This window comes from Pelobates fuscus, chromosome 4 (genome assembly GCF_036172605.1).
Source record: "Pelobates fuscus isolate aPelFus1 chromosome 4, aPelFus1.pri, whole genome shotgun sequence".
NCBI classification, from domain to species: Eukaryota; Metazoa; Chordata; class Amphibia; order Anura; family Pelobatidae; genus Pelobates; species Pelobates fuscus.
The window spans coordinates 237,484,123-237,499,687 of NC_086320.1; the positions used below are offsets into that span (position 1 = coordinate 237,484,123).

Below are 15,565 nucleotides of genomic sequence, written 5' to 3' on the forward strand. Positions count from 1 at the left end.
TGAGCTGTATCGCATCTTCCAGGGAGGTTGCTTGGCAGCCCTGCATCCAATTTTGGGCTGCCCTATGTAGACGGAAAGCCCATTCGGTGTGTGAGTCTTTCCCTGCTTTCCGGGGTTGCCTCTGGGGTTACGGCGTATCTGGACAATAAAATTCCGCTGCAGTCCGTTTGTATTTCCTGGAGATGTCAGCAAATCTCCCTATAATGATCTGTCTCGTTCTTCCTGGTCTCTTTGTGCTTGTCTGGCTTGTGCCATGACTTGCAGGGCAGAGGGAGGCATGGTCACAGAGGAGATACCTGTAGCTGTTGTCAGTATTGTACCGTGATCTGGAGATTCCTTGCACTCTTATATACAAACTGTGTTTTCAATACGTAGACGCAGCAGATGCAAACCAAAGACTACAAGTTATCCGGAAATGTCAGATGGCTGAGAGAGCGAGAAGAGCGACAGGCTGAGAAAGAGAGAGTGACAACAACGCTGGGCTAAGAGAGGGAGGCTGAACAGTGCCAAGTTGCCAGAGAACACAAACTAAAAATATAAGAGTCGAAGAGGTCAACTGCTTCACCTATCAGTGTTGATTTGAGAAACTATTTTGCATCCAAACCACATGCATATAATTTTCCAATGTTGGAGAAAGATGGGGGATATGGATGTTTTTCTGCGCAGTTTTGAGAAGGTTTGCAGGCAATACCAACTACCAAAGTACCAGTGGGCAAAGTACCTGACCCCTGGATTCAGAGGTCCCGCAATGGAAGCATGTGCAGCGCTTTCAGCAGAATCTGACCGTGACTATGCTACAATAAAGGTTGCCTTGCAGAAATGGTACAACCTTACTCATTTAAATAACAGCAAGGTTGTTGGTTACACTTTACAGGTTTCTATCCATTCTATCCAATTATCCACTAGTCAAAGTTGCACATGTTGTCTGGATTACTTTGATAACACTTGTAAACTAAATAGTAACAATTATAGCATGTTGTGTATTTTTTTTAACTTACATTTGTAGTAGGCAAACTGCAAATAGTGATACATAGTTGCCACAAATTTTTCAACAACGTAGCCACCAATGATGGGAGTTAAATTACTTTCACATTTGAGTTTGCATTTGAGCACCTCAGTATAATGATCTATAAATAGAATAGAAATAAAGAAAAATGTAACATATATTTACACACACACACATAAAAAAAAAAATAATTATACAATCATGTATTAAAAAAATGTCCAAAGGCATGGTACTCATCAATAACTGATTCTTATCATTTGAATGTTTAATAAAATGAAAATTACACTAAATCTTATTGCAGGGATGATGGTGCTAAGAAGCAGTCCTGGTGGTTCATTATCATTTAAATCTACAACACTAATATTCCAAAGCAAAGCTACCCAAGCTGATATGTAGCAAACAAAATATGTATATATGTACGAAATGTAGAGTTTCAATTCTCTTCATTTTACACATTGTCTAGTGTTCTCACTCTAACAAACCTGATATCATACAGGCAAGTTAGGATTAATTATTCACAAAAGCGAGAATAGTCTGGAAGAGTTAATTTTAAATGAAAGTAGCCAATGTGGGAAAAAATTGTCTAATTAGCTATGCTTCCAGTTCAGCAGAAATCTTAATGAAGCAGTTGTGGTGTAGATAGATCATGCCCCTGCAGTCTCACTGCTCAACAAGAGTCAAAGCACTTTGTTTATGCAGCCCTAGTCACACATACCTGCAGGTAACGTGCACAGCCTTCCTAAACACTTCCTGTAAAGTGAGCTCTAATGTTTGCACTTCTTTTATTGCAAATTCTGTTTAATTTATAATTTCTTAACCCCTACTCTATTAATAGCTTGCCAGACCTTGCAGGAGCCTCCTGTATGTAATGTAAAGTAAAGTTCAATTTACAGAGCAGTATATAAACTTCTAAAGTAAGTTAACATCAGTTTGAAAATGAGACCATGTTTGTCATGCAGAGTGTGTAATTCACAGCCAGGAAAGGTGTGACTAGAGCTGCATGAACTCAAACAATGGCAGAGAATCAAGAAGTAAGGATTAATACACTAAAATTGCTTCATTAAACTAAAGTTTTTGATGATTATAGTGTCACTTTTTTACTTTGAATTCCTGTAACTAAGGGGGAAGGGGAGGGGGTATATGCACTATAAACAAATCAGTAAATGAAAAGTATTTGCTACATCTAATTTTTTTGCACTGTTGCATCTATTTGGCTAAATGTCATCAGATCCAGAGTTAGTGTTGCCATACGGCGAGATGGTCACATGCCAGGAGGGGTACTATTCAAGGCTGTAGGTAGAGAAGATTTATTTCCATGTGTTTGTGTACCTAGCACTGATGGCAGTCAAACTAACACAAGGTATTCACTAAAGTTAGAAATGCTAGGAAAAATGAATTTCAAAATTTAATTCATAATTAATTCAAAATTAGAAAAATCTGTAATTTTGACCTTAAAGTTGAAAAATTACTTTTAATTCCTAACAAATTCTTGCTTTAGTGAATAACCCTGTTAATGTGTTCCCAGTGACTGTTACCTTCTTTGCCCCGTAGTGGGAACTACTTAAAATGCATGGCAGCATGGGGCCTTACTGTTGCTTCTTACTGCTGGGTAGATTCAACCAGAAACTGAACTGAAAGGGAGTGATAATTGGCCTGTAAGTGAGCTGAAGTAGACATCAACACCAATACTGAGGCCAGGCAGAACAGTAAGTTTAAAATAGCAAAAATACCTGTATTAAGTTAAAGCACACACGTTTTCTCTGGAATAGTATAATTTGTTAATTGGTTTACAGACTAAAATACAGCAAAACAGAACCAAAATAAAGGCTAATAAATCCAATTTTTATAAAATAATTTAGAATTAGAGTTTTAATAACTGAATCACTTTAGGTCTATTGTTCTATATTAAGTGTGTCACCAAAATATTTCAGGAATATCTTGTATTATAAACTAAATTATTTAATCTAGTAATTTGCACAATGTATTCTGAGGTGAGGGATTATTTGCAGATGATATTACACTTTTGTGAGATGTTTTTATCATAATAGTGTACTTATTAAAGTGGCTGATGTACAAACAACAAAAATGGACAGGTTTACCCCCAGAATGCTATTGCCATTGGTCTCATGTTATATACTAATATACTAACATGTAAGACCACACATTGAATATGCTGTGCAATTTTGGGCACCTGTTCTAAAGAAGGATATTATGGCACTAGAAAAAGTGCAGAGGCGGGCTACAAAATTAATAAAAGGAATGGAACATATCAGCTATGAAGAAAGGTTAACAAATGTAAACCTATTTAGTTTAGAAAAACGTCGCCTGAGAGGGGATATGATAACATTATACAAATATATTCGAGGCCAATACAAACCATTGTGTGGAAATCTATTCACAAACCGGACTTTACATAGGACACGAGGTCATGCGTTTAGACTAGAAGAAAGAAGATTTCGTCTAAGGCAAAGGAAAGGTTTTTTTACTGTAAGAACAATCAGGATGTGGAATTCTCTGCCTGAAGAAGTGGTTTTATCAGAGTCCATACAGATGTTCAAACAGCTACTAGATGCATACTTGCAAAAACAGAATATTCAAGGATATAATCTTTCAATGTAAGGTAATAACTGCTTGATCCAAGGATAAATCTGACTGCCATTCTGGGTCAAGAAGGAATTTTTTTCCTAGCTTGTTGCAAAATTGGAAGTGCTTCAAACTGGGTTTTTTTTTTGTTTTTGTTTTTAATGCCTTCTTTTGGATCAACAGCAAAAAACATATGTGAGGAAGGCTGAACTTGATGGACGCAAGTCTCTTTTCAGCTATGTAACTATGTAACTATGTAACATATATGGCTAACTGTTGATAAAGCGCTACTCTGTCTGATGTCTTTAATCTGTTGAAAATGGTATAAAATTAAACTTTCACACATACCAGTGAGAGATATTATTGTTTTACTGTTCTTAAACTACATTTGTACTTGAATGGATGTGTCAATAATATTATACAGGAGCATCTTAAAAGAATGTTAGTTCACCTGACCCACCTGCTACATTAGGGTAAAAGTCTTTAAAATCTTTAATCTCCCGGGAGCCTTCACAGGCTGCAATACATTCTTCAAATGTCTTGAAAAAGTCGGGCAGTGCCAGCTCCATATCAGAAATTGACGTTCTCCAGTTCTCTCCATTATACGCCCTCACTGCTCTGATGAATAAATTCTAGAGGGGAATGGATCAAAAAGGTTATCACTTAATTAAAACATAGACATTGTTTGACGTAATTATCCTAGGTATCACCTGAAAATGCTTAAAAAGCCACTGTACAGTAGGAGAATATTACATTTGAGGGTGAACATAAAATGCCAATAATGTGCTGAAGCTAAGGGCCTTAGCACATTATTAGATGTTAGCACCACAGACAGAGATACCTTGTACCCAGTATGGTTTTGGACAGTGATACACATTTTTCTGGTCCATCTCTATTCTTTTAGCATATTGGATTTAAAATAAAACAAAGTAGAACAGGATAGTGCAGAATGTCAGCTTTAGACATATTTACATCAAATGAATATTGGCAGAGGAGCGAAAATTAATTTGAAGACTGAATGTTTTTACTTGGAAGAGCATACATTTTTGCACTGTTTAGTACACAGACGTAAAAAAGATCTACAGGATTGTTCACTAACATGAGAATAGTTAGGAATTCAAAGTGAATTCCACATTTAAGGCCAAAGAGGTGGAACTGGACGCGAGGCTAATTTGGAGCCAGTTGAGGTATTATGTCCTTAAACTAGAAATTTACTTCAAAATTATTCTCAATTTAGCAAATAATAATTCTAATGTTAATTAGAGCTCTAGTCCTTTGGGAACCAAGATGAAATGTTTTCTATTTTTACATCCCATCATTCATATGCAGACACTACACCAGTGTTAATTTTGGCAGAAAATTTAGTTTTAGTCATAGTCTTTTGACTAAAAAGCCATTTTAGTTTTAGTTGTATTTTAGTTTTCTGAATTGTTTTAGTCGACTAAATCTCCAGTAGGTTTTCGTTGATTAAATCTCGAGTAGATATTAGTCAACACAACTAAAATCTAATGGGTTAAGTTAATAATCTGTCTCTTTTTCCCCCAGCCCCTCTGTGTCTCTTTGTGTCCTCCCAGTCCCTCTGGGTGTCTCTCTCCCAAGCCCCGATATGTCTCTTTTGAATCTTCCCCAGCCTCTCTTTGGCTCTTTGCCTCCCAGCTCCTCTGTGTGTCTCTTTCTCTCCATAGCCCCATTTGTGTGTTTCTTTCCGCCAACACCTCGTCTCTTTTTTCCCCAGCCCCTCTATGTTGCTTTGTGTCGCTCCAGCTCCTCCATGCATCTCATCTCTCCCACGTGTCTCATTCCCCCAGCCGCCCATGTGTCTCAATTCCTTCCCCAGCCCCTCCACGTCTCTCATTCCACCCAAGCTCCTACATGTGCTCCTTTCCTCCCCCCAGTCCCTCCATATTTCTCATTCCCCCAGCCCCCATGTGTTTCAATATCCAAGCCCCCATGAGTCTTATTCCCTCAGCATCCCATGTGTCTCATTTCCACCTCCATGTGTCTTACCCGCCAGTGTTAAATTTGGTGGCAAATTCAATTTAGTTTTAGTCGTAGTTTTTTACCTAAAGAGCCATTTTAGTTTTAGTCCTATATTAGTCACCTGAATTATTTTACTTTTACTTTTAGTCTAGCTTCAGTTGACTAAGTCTCAAAAATTTTAGTCGACTATAATCTGACTAAAATTGTTAGTCGACAAAATTAACACTGCACTACAAACAAATACAAGCCTACATGCAAATACCCACATAACACAGAAATACACCGCTGCTTTGAAATATCTAGACTACATACAAATACACCCCTGTATTAAAATGCCAACATTATATACAAACACAGCTCTGCCATTCAAAAACTAACAATACACACAGTGGCAGAACTACCGCGGTCGCACGGGTCACAGCTGCGACCAGGCCCATCACTCCAGGGGGCCATAGCCGCCCTACAGACCCCTGTAACCTGGCCGCAGCTTGCGCAGTATCACCACCGGGGCTTTATTGAAGGGGCCCATTCTGTTGAATTGCCATCGGGTGGCAATTCATTTCCAGGGGGCTCGCTATTAAAGCTCTGCAGCACTGATCGGACCCCCTGGAAATGAATGGTGTTCATAATAATGATGTCCTGGTCACTTCCTTCCAGCAATCACTGAGAGCCTGGTGGGAGGAGAGGAGGGAGTCAGCGTGGGAACTATGACTCCCATCAGCCTGAGCCACTGGATCCCAGGGAAAGTCACCCTCCTGCACCTAAAAGGTAGGAAACAGGAGGGTGACTAAAACATTTGGCATGTGTGTCTGTATATATGTGTGTGTGTGTGTGTGTGTTTGTGTGTGTGTTTGTCTGTATGTATGTGTGTGTTTCTATGTATGTGTGTCTGTATGTATGTGTGCCTGTATGTGTGTGTCATGTGTGCATGTCTCTGTATAAATGTGTGTGTGTCTGCATGTGTATCTGTTTGTCTGCATGTGTGTGGGGTGCGTAGATGTATGGGGGGTAGACGTATGAAGGGCGGGGGTCGACTATAGGGGTGGCCAGGGCAACTTTCGCACCAGGGCACAGTGGTTTCTAGTTACGCCTCTGAATACACACAAATGTACACCTGCATTCAAATGGAAACAATGCACACAAATACCATGACATTCACACATTCATAAAACATGCACACATTCAAACACACAATCACTGCTTACAAATACAACCCTGCAAGGATCGGCAAATGGTAGATTACCAGATGGCAATGCATTGCGGGAGATGTACGACAGATAGAAATCTGCCTTTTTGCCACCCTTGCGCAAGGGGGCCGAATATTTTTCTTGCACCTGGATCTTCACCAATTCCATCACTGCCTCATAAAATATACACATATGTTTAAGGCCGTAAAGCCTGTATTTGTGGGAGGAGTTAAGCGTTCCATATAAACGCTACTCCCCCCTTCCTACCTGCCGTACGCACGCTGTTCACCTCGCTTTCGTGACAGCCGAACTTCCGGGTTCACTGGTCCTCCTCGATGACCCCGCACTTCTGGTTTCCGGCCGCACGTCCCGCCGATTCAGAGCTCCCCCCTCCGTTCGGGGGAAACTCTGCCGAAACACTTCCAGCTGAACGTCCAGGTACCGGCGGGTATAGCCACATTCGGGCTATTCCCGCCGTTCGCATTTTCAAAATTACCATTGTGTAAACCCTGACTTACACTCTGCTCTGTACTGTACTACACTTACCTCTATACCTTTTGTAGGCTGTTAGAGGAATGTATAAATGTGAGATACCATTACATGACTGTTCTTAAATGAATAATGGGATTCTGTTACAAGTTCTTTCTACTGAGACTTATTACAAAAATAACACTCAGTTATGTATTTCTTATCTGTATATATATGTTGGAAATAAAAAAAAAAAAAAAAATGTAGGAGACAATACATCCTGCTAAAGGGCTTCATTATGCCGTTATGGTATACTACTCTCACGATGCACAGTCAGCTGCAGTACACGGATAATGCTGGACTGCACAGGGTTAACTAGTCTCGCTGGTTAAGAACTGCATTTTAGGAGTTTTTATAGTTTTACACATATTCCAATGGATACAGGGTATATCCCTGTCTGCTGTACGATTACTACTCCCATAAAGCTTTGCCATCTCTATGGAGCTGTATCTCAGGGATCTCTCCAGTGACCCTTTAAAAAGAGTTGTGTTAGCTCTCATGATGCTCATCCAGCCAGATTCAAAGCAGAGCAGTCAGAATGTCATGGGCAGTTACTATTGTTTCATATTGTCATCTGCTATCAGTAGACAATTACTGGTTCGCTATCGTTGCCCGTTTCTATCAGGTATAAATGTGTTGTCGTTCACGTTCCCAACAATTGTTACACAATTGGCCATTAGTCAAACGTTTGTCACCTGTTCTATCAGGTTTAATGTCGTTTTCTTCACATTCCAAACAACTGCCTCTGCTAGGCCACGTTGTTACTCGATTGGGTATTGGGGTACGGGGGCTTGATTCCTGCCTTGCCTCGTCAGGCCACGGCTACACTCGACAACTCTTCATTCGTTCTCGCTACCCGTAACAATCGTTGTTACTCACTACCTTGCTAATTGCACCCTCTTCTCTCCATCAGCTACTACAAAGTTTTCTGGGCACAACGCCTTCATACATCTCCTTTCAGGCTATATAGTGGCATCACGAGAATCTTCGGCACCCTCAGGGTCTATCGATACTGTACTATCAGATATATCTCCATAGTACTTCACTAAACTGCACATTATTTTCCTTCCCTCGACTTCAGTTCATTTACTATTCTTTCTTCCTCCTTTCACTCCCTTCTTTTCCTCTGTCTCTGTCTGGGTATCTCTGGGTACCTATCGTTAACCACAACTTGTGTTTACCAAGCACCTTACGTTACCCCCTTATCAAGCCCCCGTCTAGGGTCAGAGAACTGGCTATCTAGGGTCAGGAGCTGGCCTTAGCTATACAACATAGCTGGTCCCGCGAGGCCAACTCCCCAATCTCAACACGGAGATTTTTCGCTCCACGGCCCAAATCATAGTTAGAGCCTCGCATTCACCCACCTATCGGGTTTATAAGTTAGGGCCTCACCTGACACGGCCACACGTTTTGGATCTTTTACTGTCACCGAGAGGCCGCCTCCCCGCCACCACGCTAGTGGCTCGAGCCCCACGCCCAAATCATAGGTAGAGCCTCTCGCCAGCCGCTTGGCTACTAGCAGGGCCTCACTTGTCACGGGGTAGTGAGCTTTTCGCTTCGGCACTAGTTAGCCAGCCAGTTCTATTGTACTTAACCGTGTTGTTGTTATTTGAGTTCATTGTTGTTGTCATGTTCTTTTTCAGGATGTCCTACAAAGGCAACGTCGGATGAGGGATTGCGGCATTTTCGTATCTATTAGGGCAGACTATCCAAGAGTCGCTCAGTCTCGTTCCTCACCCAACTCACATCTCTCAAGCATGATCCGCGTTTTAGCATCCCCTTCCGGTCACTCGGCTGTTGGGGCTCGACACATGCTATCATCTAGAACATTATTCGTTTGCTCTACGATACATATAACAGAATCGTGACATTCTTCCAAGAATCAGTGGAGCATGACTTCCACAGGCATACTGATCACCCTGTAGTCTTTTCTACATTTTTTGCCACCTTTTATTCAAACCTTCATACGCACACGGACGCACTGTTCCGAACTGACATACACGTTTCTGACAAACCTTTCAAACTATACCCCGTTTTTTACACAAGATATCAAAAGATAATTGGTTTATCACTCTACAGTACGTACGTACACAGATGGGAATACCGGGCTGTATCAGACTCCCTAAACAGCATTCGCGCCACACAACCAGGTCTTAAATCTATGTGCCTGCAACCATTCAAGGGTTCGGGAACCCTACAACTCCACGATCACAACTAATCAGACTGGTAAGTCATGTCTCCCCAAGGAAATTTAAGAAGGTACAAACACTACACCGCGTCACGTCAACATTCGAACCAGACAATCAAGACACTTGACCTACTAATCATTCCCTAACTACTTCTAAATACGATTCTACATTCACACTCCTGTCATTAGAGTAAGTAGGACCACCGGCTCCTATTTTTTCACATCCATTCTATAAGCACGACATCCAGTAGCAGTACGCCGGAACAAACAATTAGAGGCACGAGGAATCAGCTATATTATACAGGAACATTCCCAACGCATGAGTAGTAAGACAACGGATTTTATATAGTGCTATAAGTGTGTTTTTTCTGGCATTTCCTTTTGCCCTCTTTTTCAGGCCTACCCTCTACGTCGGTTCCGGCACACCACACCGACTTAATTCCAATCACAAGGTATTTCACTATACGATATTAACCGACCACAAGTTTAAGGCCGTAAGGCCTGTATTTGTGGGAGGAGTTAAGCGTTCCATATAAACGCTACTCCCCCCCTTCCTACCTGCCGTACGCACGCTGTTCACCCCACCCACCGCTCCCTCTTATACAATTCATTCAGGGGGGGCCCTCTTTTTCAGGCCTACCCTCTACGTCGGTTCCGGCACACCACACCGACTTAATTCCAATCACAAGGTATTTCACTATACGATATTAACCGACCACAAATTATATGTTGTAAATGACATGCCTTAAAACTGCATATGCAACATATACATTATACATGTATATGTATCAGACACATACAAACACATTCACACTCACAGAATTTAGCACATTACATACAGTTTGTGTCGGGGTGTGATATACAGGTTTATACACTAACCAACAATTAGATTCTTTACAATTTTAAAAAGCTTCTGTACAGATTAATAACCTTCCCTAGAGCTGAATATTTTAAGCACCATAGTCACTAAACACTATAATGCGCTACAGTGGTTATGGTGCCAAGGATGCCCTGTGCAACCCCAGTGCCACCAGTCACTGCTCCCTGACTCCATTATCTCAGCCAGAGAGCCGTAAGCTCTTACTTAGGAGTTTCCATTAGCTCTCCTGAGCTAAACCCCGTAGTGCAGGATTAGCTTCTGGATCTCTGGCTGTGGTAGTGGAGTTGGGAGAAACTGCAATGTTTACATTGCAGGGTTAAGATAGCCTCTAGTGGCTTTCTCCCAGACAACCACGAGAGGTGCTTCTTGCATTTTCACAGAGTTTAATTCCATGAAATGACATTGGATGTCCTCACACCTTGAAGCGTCTTCAAAATCCCCATAGGAAAGCACCCTTGCTGTTCATACTAGAGCAAGTTCTGCTCTGGGAAATGTAAGTACATTAATTTATCTTCATTTAATTTTCAAACAGTTTTTTTCTGTATTTACCTCCACATATATCCTGCACTGCACTTTATCTGAAGTACCTGTGTCGGCTGCATCATTATATATCCTTAGACGGGTATTAGACCGTCCATATGCAGCAGAACTCTTAGTTAGCTCTAACAAATGTGAGTGGACTATATACGAGAATATAAGCTTATTATCTATATACATCATATTGTGCTGCACTATTATTTTGTCTTTTTGTTCTTATTCTGAGGTCAACTGTGTTAAACAACTTGAATACCTATGTACGTATAATATCTGTACACTTAAACTGGGCGCGGTATAATCTCTCTTCTTGTAACAAATTCTAAAATATTTGTGCTTTAGTTCCTCCATTGGTGTGGTGATGCGTTAGGAGGAGATGTAGCCAGCGCCAATGATTTCCATCCAATCCAAAGCTCCTCATAGAAAAGCTGTTTGACTAAAATATGAGCCTCTGATAAAATAATGACTGTGTCACGGACATGCAAGTCAGGCATTTTGGTATATTACACTACAAGACTGCCAACTACTTTTGCTTTTGGTTTAGCTAGAGGTGCATAGGTGTGTGACAAGGAAAATGTTGGCTTTGTGAGCAGGTTGAGGGTCTGCTGTCACTTGCTGAGGTAATAGAATTGGTTGCTTATTGACTTTTAATATAAGGACTAATTGAAGCTTGATTTAGGGAGAATCTAAATCATTAAAGAGAGCTTTTACTTTTGTCAAACGCTGAGTCACTAGTATATGAGGGCACTATTGACTTTGTATTGTCTGTTACACAAAAGCCATTTCTACTTGTTTTAATATAAAATGTTTTTACCTCATATGCCTTTGTCTCTAAATCTTTAATATGAACCTCAGATTCAGGTATACTCTTGTAATACGCCATGTTTCTCTTCATCATCTCGTCATGAGGATGCACAAGTAAAAAGGTATGAGCTGCTGCAATGGCCTTCGGCAAATTATTAGTCTACAAAAAAAACAAGAAAATTTAATTACTGTTCATTTGATATTGCAGAACCATAAAAAGTTCAGAGGTGAGCTAAAATATTAATAAACTGGATGGAAAACATTAGTAATGAAGAAAGGCTAGAAAAGCTGCATTTGTTCTTTTTAGAGAAAAGGCATCTCAGGGGTACGATGATAGCACTATACAAATATACACAGTGTCGGTACAAACCGCTAAGTGCTAACCTGTTCATTAGCAGGAATATACAACCGACAAGATGTAATCCACTGAGACTGGAAGAAAGGTGTTTTAGGTTCGAGAAGAGGAAAGGGTTATTTACAGTAAGAACAATTAAATTGTGGCATCACAATGTCTTATTACATTCTGTAGATATTTGTTTTAAAAGGCCTGGATGTTTTTTTTGTATGTTTTTTTGGGGGGGGGAAACCCACATTACAAAGCCCACACTAACCTATGCAGATGCTATGCAGTACAGCATCCGCTACTTGGCCTTTATATTTTAGTTATTGCTGAGACTGTCCTTTTAATTGAAAATCCACTGTATCATTTAGACTGGCCTACTGCAATACAAAAAGGTCTCACGGAGAGTTTTTAAAATTGTGTAATTGTAGGGAGCATGTTTTGGTTGCCGAATGGAGTTAGTATTCCAACAACACAGCCATAGCACTTACTTATAAGTGGATTATTTAGCAAATGAACACGCACCAATTAATTTATTGTGTCATTTTTTTGACACTGGCCAATTACCACACTTTATATTGGATACTTGACTGGCCAACAGTTGCATCCAATGATTGACACTCATGCAGGTATGAGCAAGATCCCCTCTAGAATTTAAGCTCGTTTGAGCAGGGCCCTCAACCCCATCTGTTCCTGTGTGTCCAACTCATCTGGTTACATCATGAAGTTGATTCATTTTTATTACTACTGTTAATAATTTTAATAGCACCAATATATTCCACGGCGCTTCACGATGAATTCAAATGGCAAAATTCAGACAAAGAATACTAAACTGTGACTATAGTGGAGTTAAATGTTTTCATTTGAGCTGTTTATGTCTGAATTTTGCTATGAAAATTTCACTTTGCTATAATTCGTATTTTAGAGAATGAACCTCTCACACTATTCTCGGTAAATGGTTTCAACAACTAATTCTTGGGCTGCAATATGAAGAAAATTCTGTCAGGTTTATTCACAAAACATTGAATTTACAGGAATGGTCAACAGCGTTTCAGTCCAGCTGGAGAATGTTTCCAGTTCAATCAACACTCCAAGTACCATAACCACTACATAGTGCTAGTAGTCAAATTGTTTTAAAACTGTTTGACTACTTATTATTATTATTATTATTGGTATTTATATAGCGCCAACATATTCTGTAGCGCGTTACAATATTATGAGAAGGGGAGATTTAACAATAAATTAGACAATTACAAAATGTTACAGGGACAATAGGTTGATGAGGACCCTGCTAAAACGACTTCTAACCTGGGATCTGCTTGGTTGCTGCTCCCCACTTCTCCCTTTCCGATCATACACCCGGAAACTTTTAGCAGGAACTTATGTTCTTCTGAGCTACATACTGCGTTGCAGGGCAAGCTCATTGGCTGAGAGTATCAACCATTCTCTGTCGACCTATGAATAAAGCCCTGTGCAGGTAAAAAGTCTAACTATTTTTAAATGGTTTTTAAATCTGCAAACACAGTGAGAACTATGCCCTGCTCTATGGACGGATAAAACCCCTCAAATTATTTCTAGAAAAATCTCAAATTCCCAGTGCCCACTATGGATTCTAAAGAAAATTAATTGGATTGAGTTTGCAGGCATGATATGATTGCTATTCGTAAAGTGGTCCAATATTTCTAATTAATTGTTCAGTTGTTTTTTTAATTATTATTTATTTATTTGGATTAAGAAGCTGTCTGCATTATATATTATATTACTTATATTGAGGGAAATGCCAATGTGCTCCTGGCACCATAAGCACTACAGTAAGCTTTGAACTCCCCTGGTCAATTCCTTGTTTAGTGGATAACCCTGATACAGTTCAGCATCTGAACTGAAGCAAATAATTTTCCTTAGGTTTATTTTAGTAAAACACAAAATTAAACAGGTACCATCAAATTAACTAGCTATTTTTAAATATACCCATAAATATACATATGGAACATATTTGTAACCAAAAAAGTACACTTTTAAACAAAGCGATTACATGGAAGCATTCATTTCAAATCTCACTTTAAACTATACATTTAAAGGTCCCTGCACTAACTAAATGTCCAAAACACTGAATAAAAAAGTCTAAATTCTAATACCACAGCACTTTTATAGTAACAGGCTTGCAGAATGTAAATTCAAGTTTTGTTTTAACAATTATTAAAATACCTTGAAGTAGGCATACTGCAGAAACTTGTAAGGCTCCTTTTTCTGAAATTCCTCTATTATCTCTCTGCTGGGTTGTGACTGTCTGAAAGCTGGAAGTCCTTGTTTGCACCGTTTAAGACATTGGGCCCTCATCAGCAAGTCCCCAAATACCCTGAGCTCAGGGAAACCAGCAAAGCGTCCGAGCTCACCTCCTTCGTTACTCTCCAGTTCAGGCATTTTTGCAGTGCTGCAGTTGAGGTTACAGAAGGCCTCGCTGTCCCTCAACAAGCGGTACAACCTCAGGCTGATCTCCAGATAATTGACAGTCTCTGGCCAGTTCTCATTACTATACTGATCCAGTCCATACCTGTAGGCAGATTCAAGGGGCATCAACTCATCCCGGGGATAGCTCCGGAAGCTGTACCGTTCGTACTGAGCCTGCACTCCCACTAAGAAAAAAAAGGCAAAAATGCAGTACTGGCATTGGAGCATTATTGGGAATTCAAATCTGGAAGCAGTGAGAACTATGCCCTCTTCTGTTCTAATATACAGCTTTGGCTATGGACTGATAAAAACCTTAAAATTATTTCAAGAAAATCTCAAATTCCCAGTGCCCTCTATGGATTCTAAAGAAAATTAAGTGCACTTAGTTTGCAGGCACGATATGATTGCTACTCGTAAAGTGGTTCAATATCTCTAATTAATTGTTCTAATGTTTTTTTGTTTTTCATTTGCAATTAAGAAGCTGTCTGCATTCTGATCCTTTTTTCACACAAAACTTAGCTCCTGGAGTTTTGTATCATCCCTTGACAAAGTTCCGCACACACAGCTTGCTGTACCACGTAGCAGAGTTGCAAGGGGGTGGGGGATTGCAGAGGGGGGAATTGAAGTTTTTGCCTGTATGAGCAGGCGGAGATTTGGGAAAGGAATGTGAACTGCCACACTGCGTGTTCCATTATACAGAGTGAACCATCAATTAAACGTTGGATTCAGTGTGTGCTGCCCTCTACTGTTTGTTACTTGACTCTCCAATTTCAATGTATTCGTCAGATAATTCACTAAAATATGCAAATAAATTATTATTATTATTAATATTATTATTATTGCCATTTATATAGCGCCAACAGATTCCGTAGCGCTTTACAATATTATGAGAGGGGGGATTTAACTATATATAGGACAATGACAAGAAAACTTACAGGAACGATAGGTTGAAGAGGACCCTGCTCAAACGAATAAATCCGTTAAAGCTCAGCTGGGGTATTTAATTATTATTATTGGTATTTTAAAGTGCCAACATATTCCGTAGCGCTATACAATTAGGGAAAATAGACAGTATAGTAGTGCAGTA

At 39.9% G+C, this 15,565-nt stretch overlaps 1 protein-coding gene across 1 annotated transcript in view; it reads right to left on the minus strand.

Annotated features, from left to right (window-relative positions):
* CRTAP (cartilage associated protein) overlaps positions 1-15,104 on the minus strand; it is a 42,512-nt gene extending 27,408 nt beyond the window's left edge. Inside the window, exons 1-4 of the mRNA XM_063452007.1 lie at positions 14,236-15,104; positions 11,701-11,850; positions 4,050-4,221; positions 999-1,127 (exon numbers count right to left, since the gene is read on the minus strand). Coding sequence (XP_063308077.1) covers positions 999-1,127; positions 4,050-4,221; positions 11,701-11,850; positions 14,236-14,706 — 922 coding nt within the window. The 5' untranslated portion in view covers positions 14,707-15,104. The remainder of the gene's footprint in view (positions 1-998; positions 1,128-4,049; positions 4,222-11,700; positions 11,851-14,235) is intronic.
* Positions 15,105-15,565: the final 461 nt, after the last annotated feature.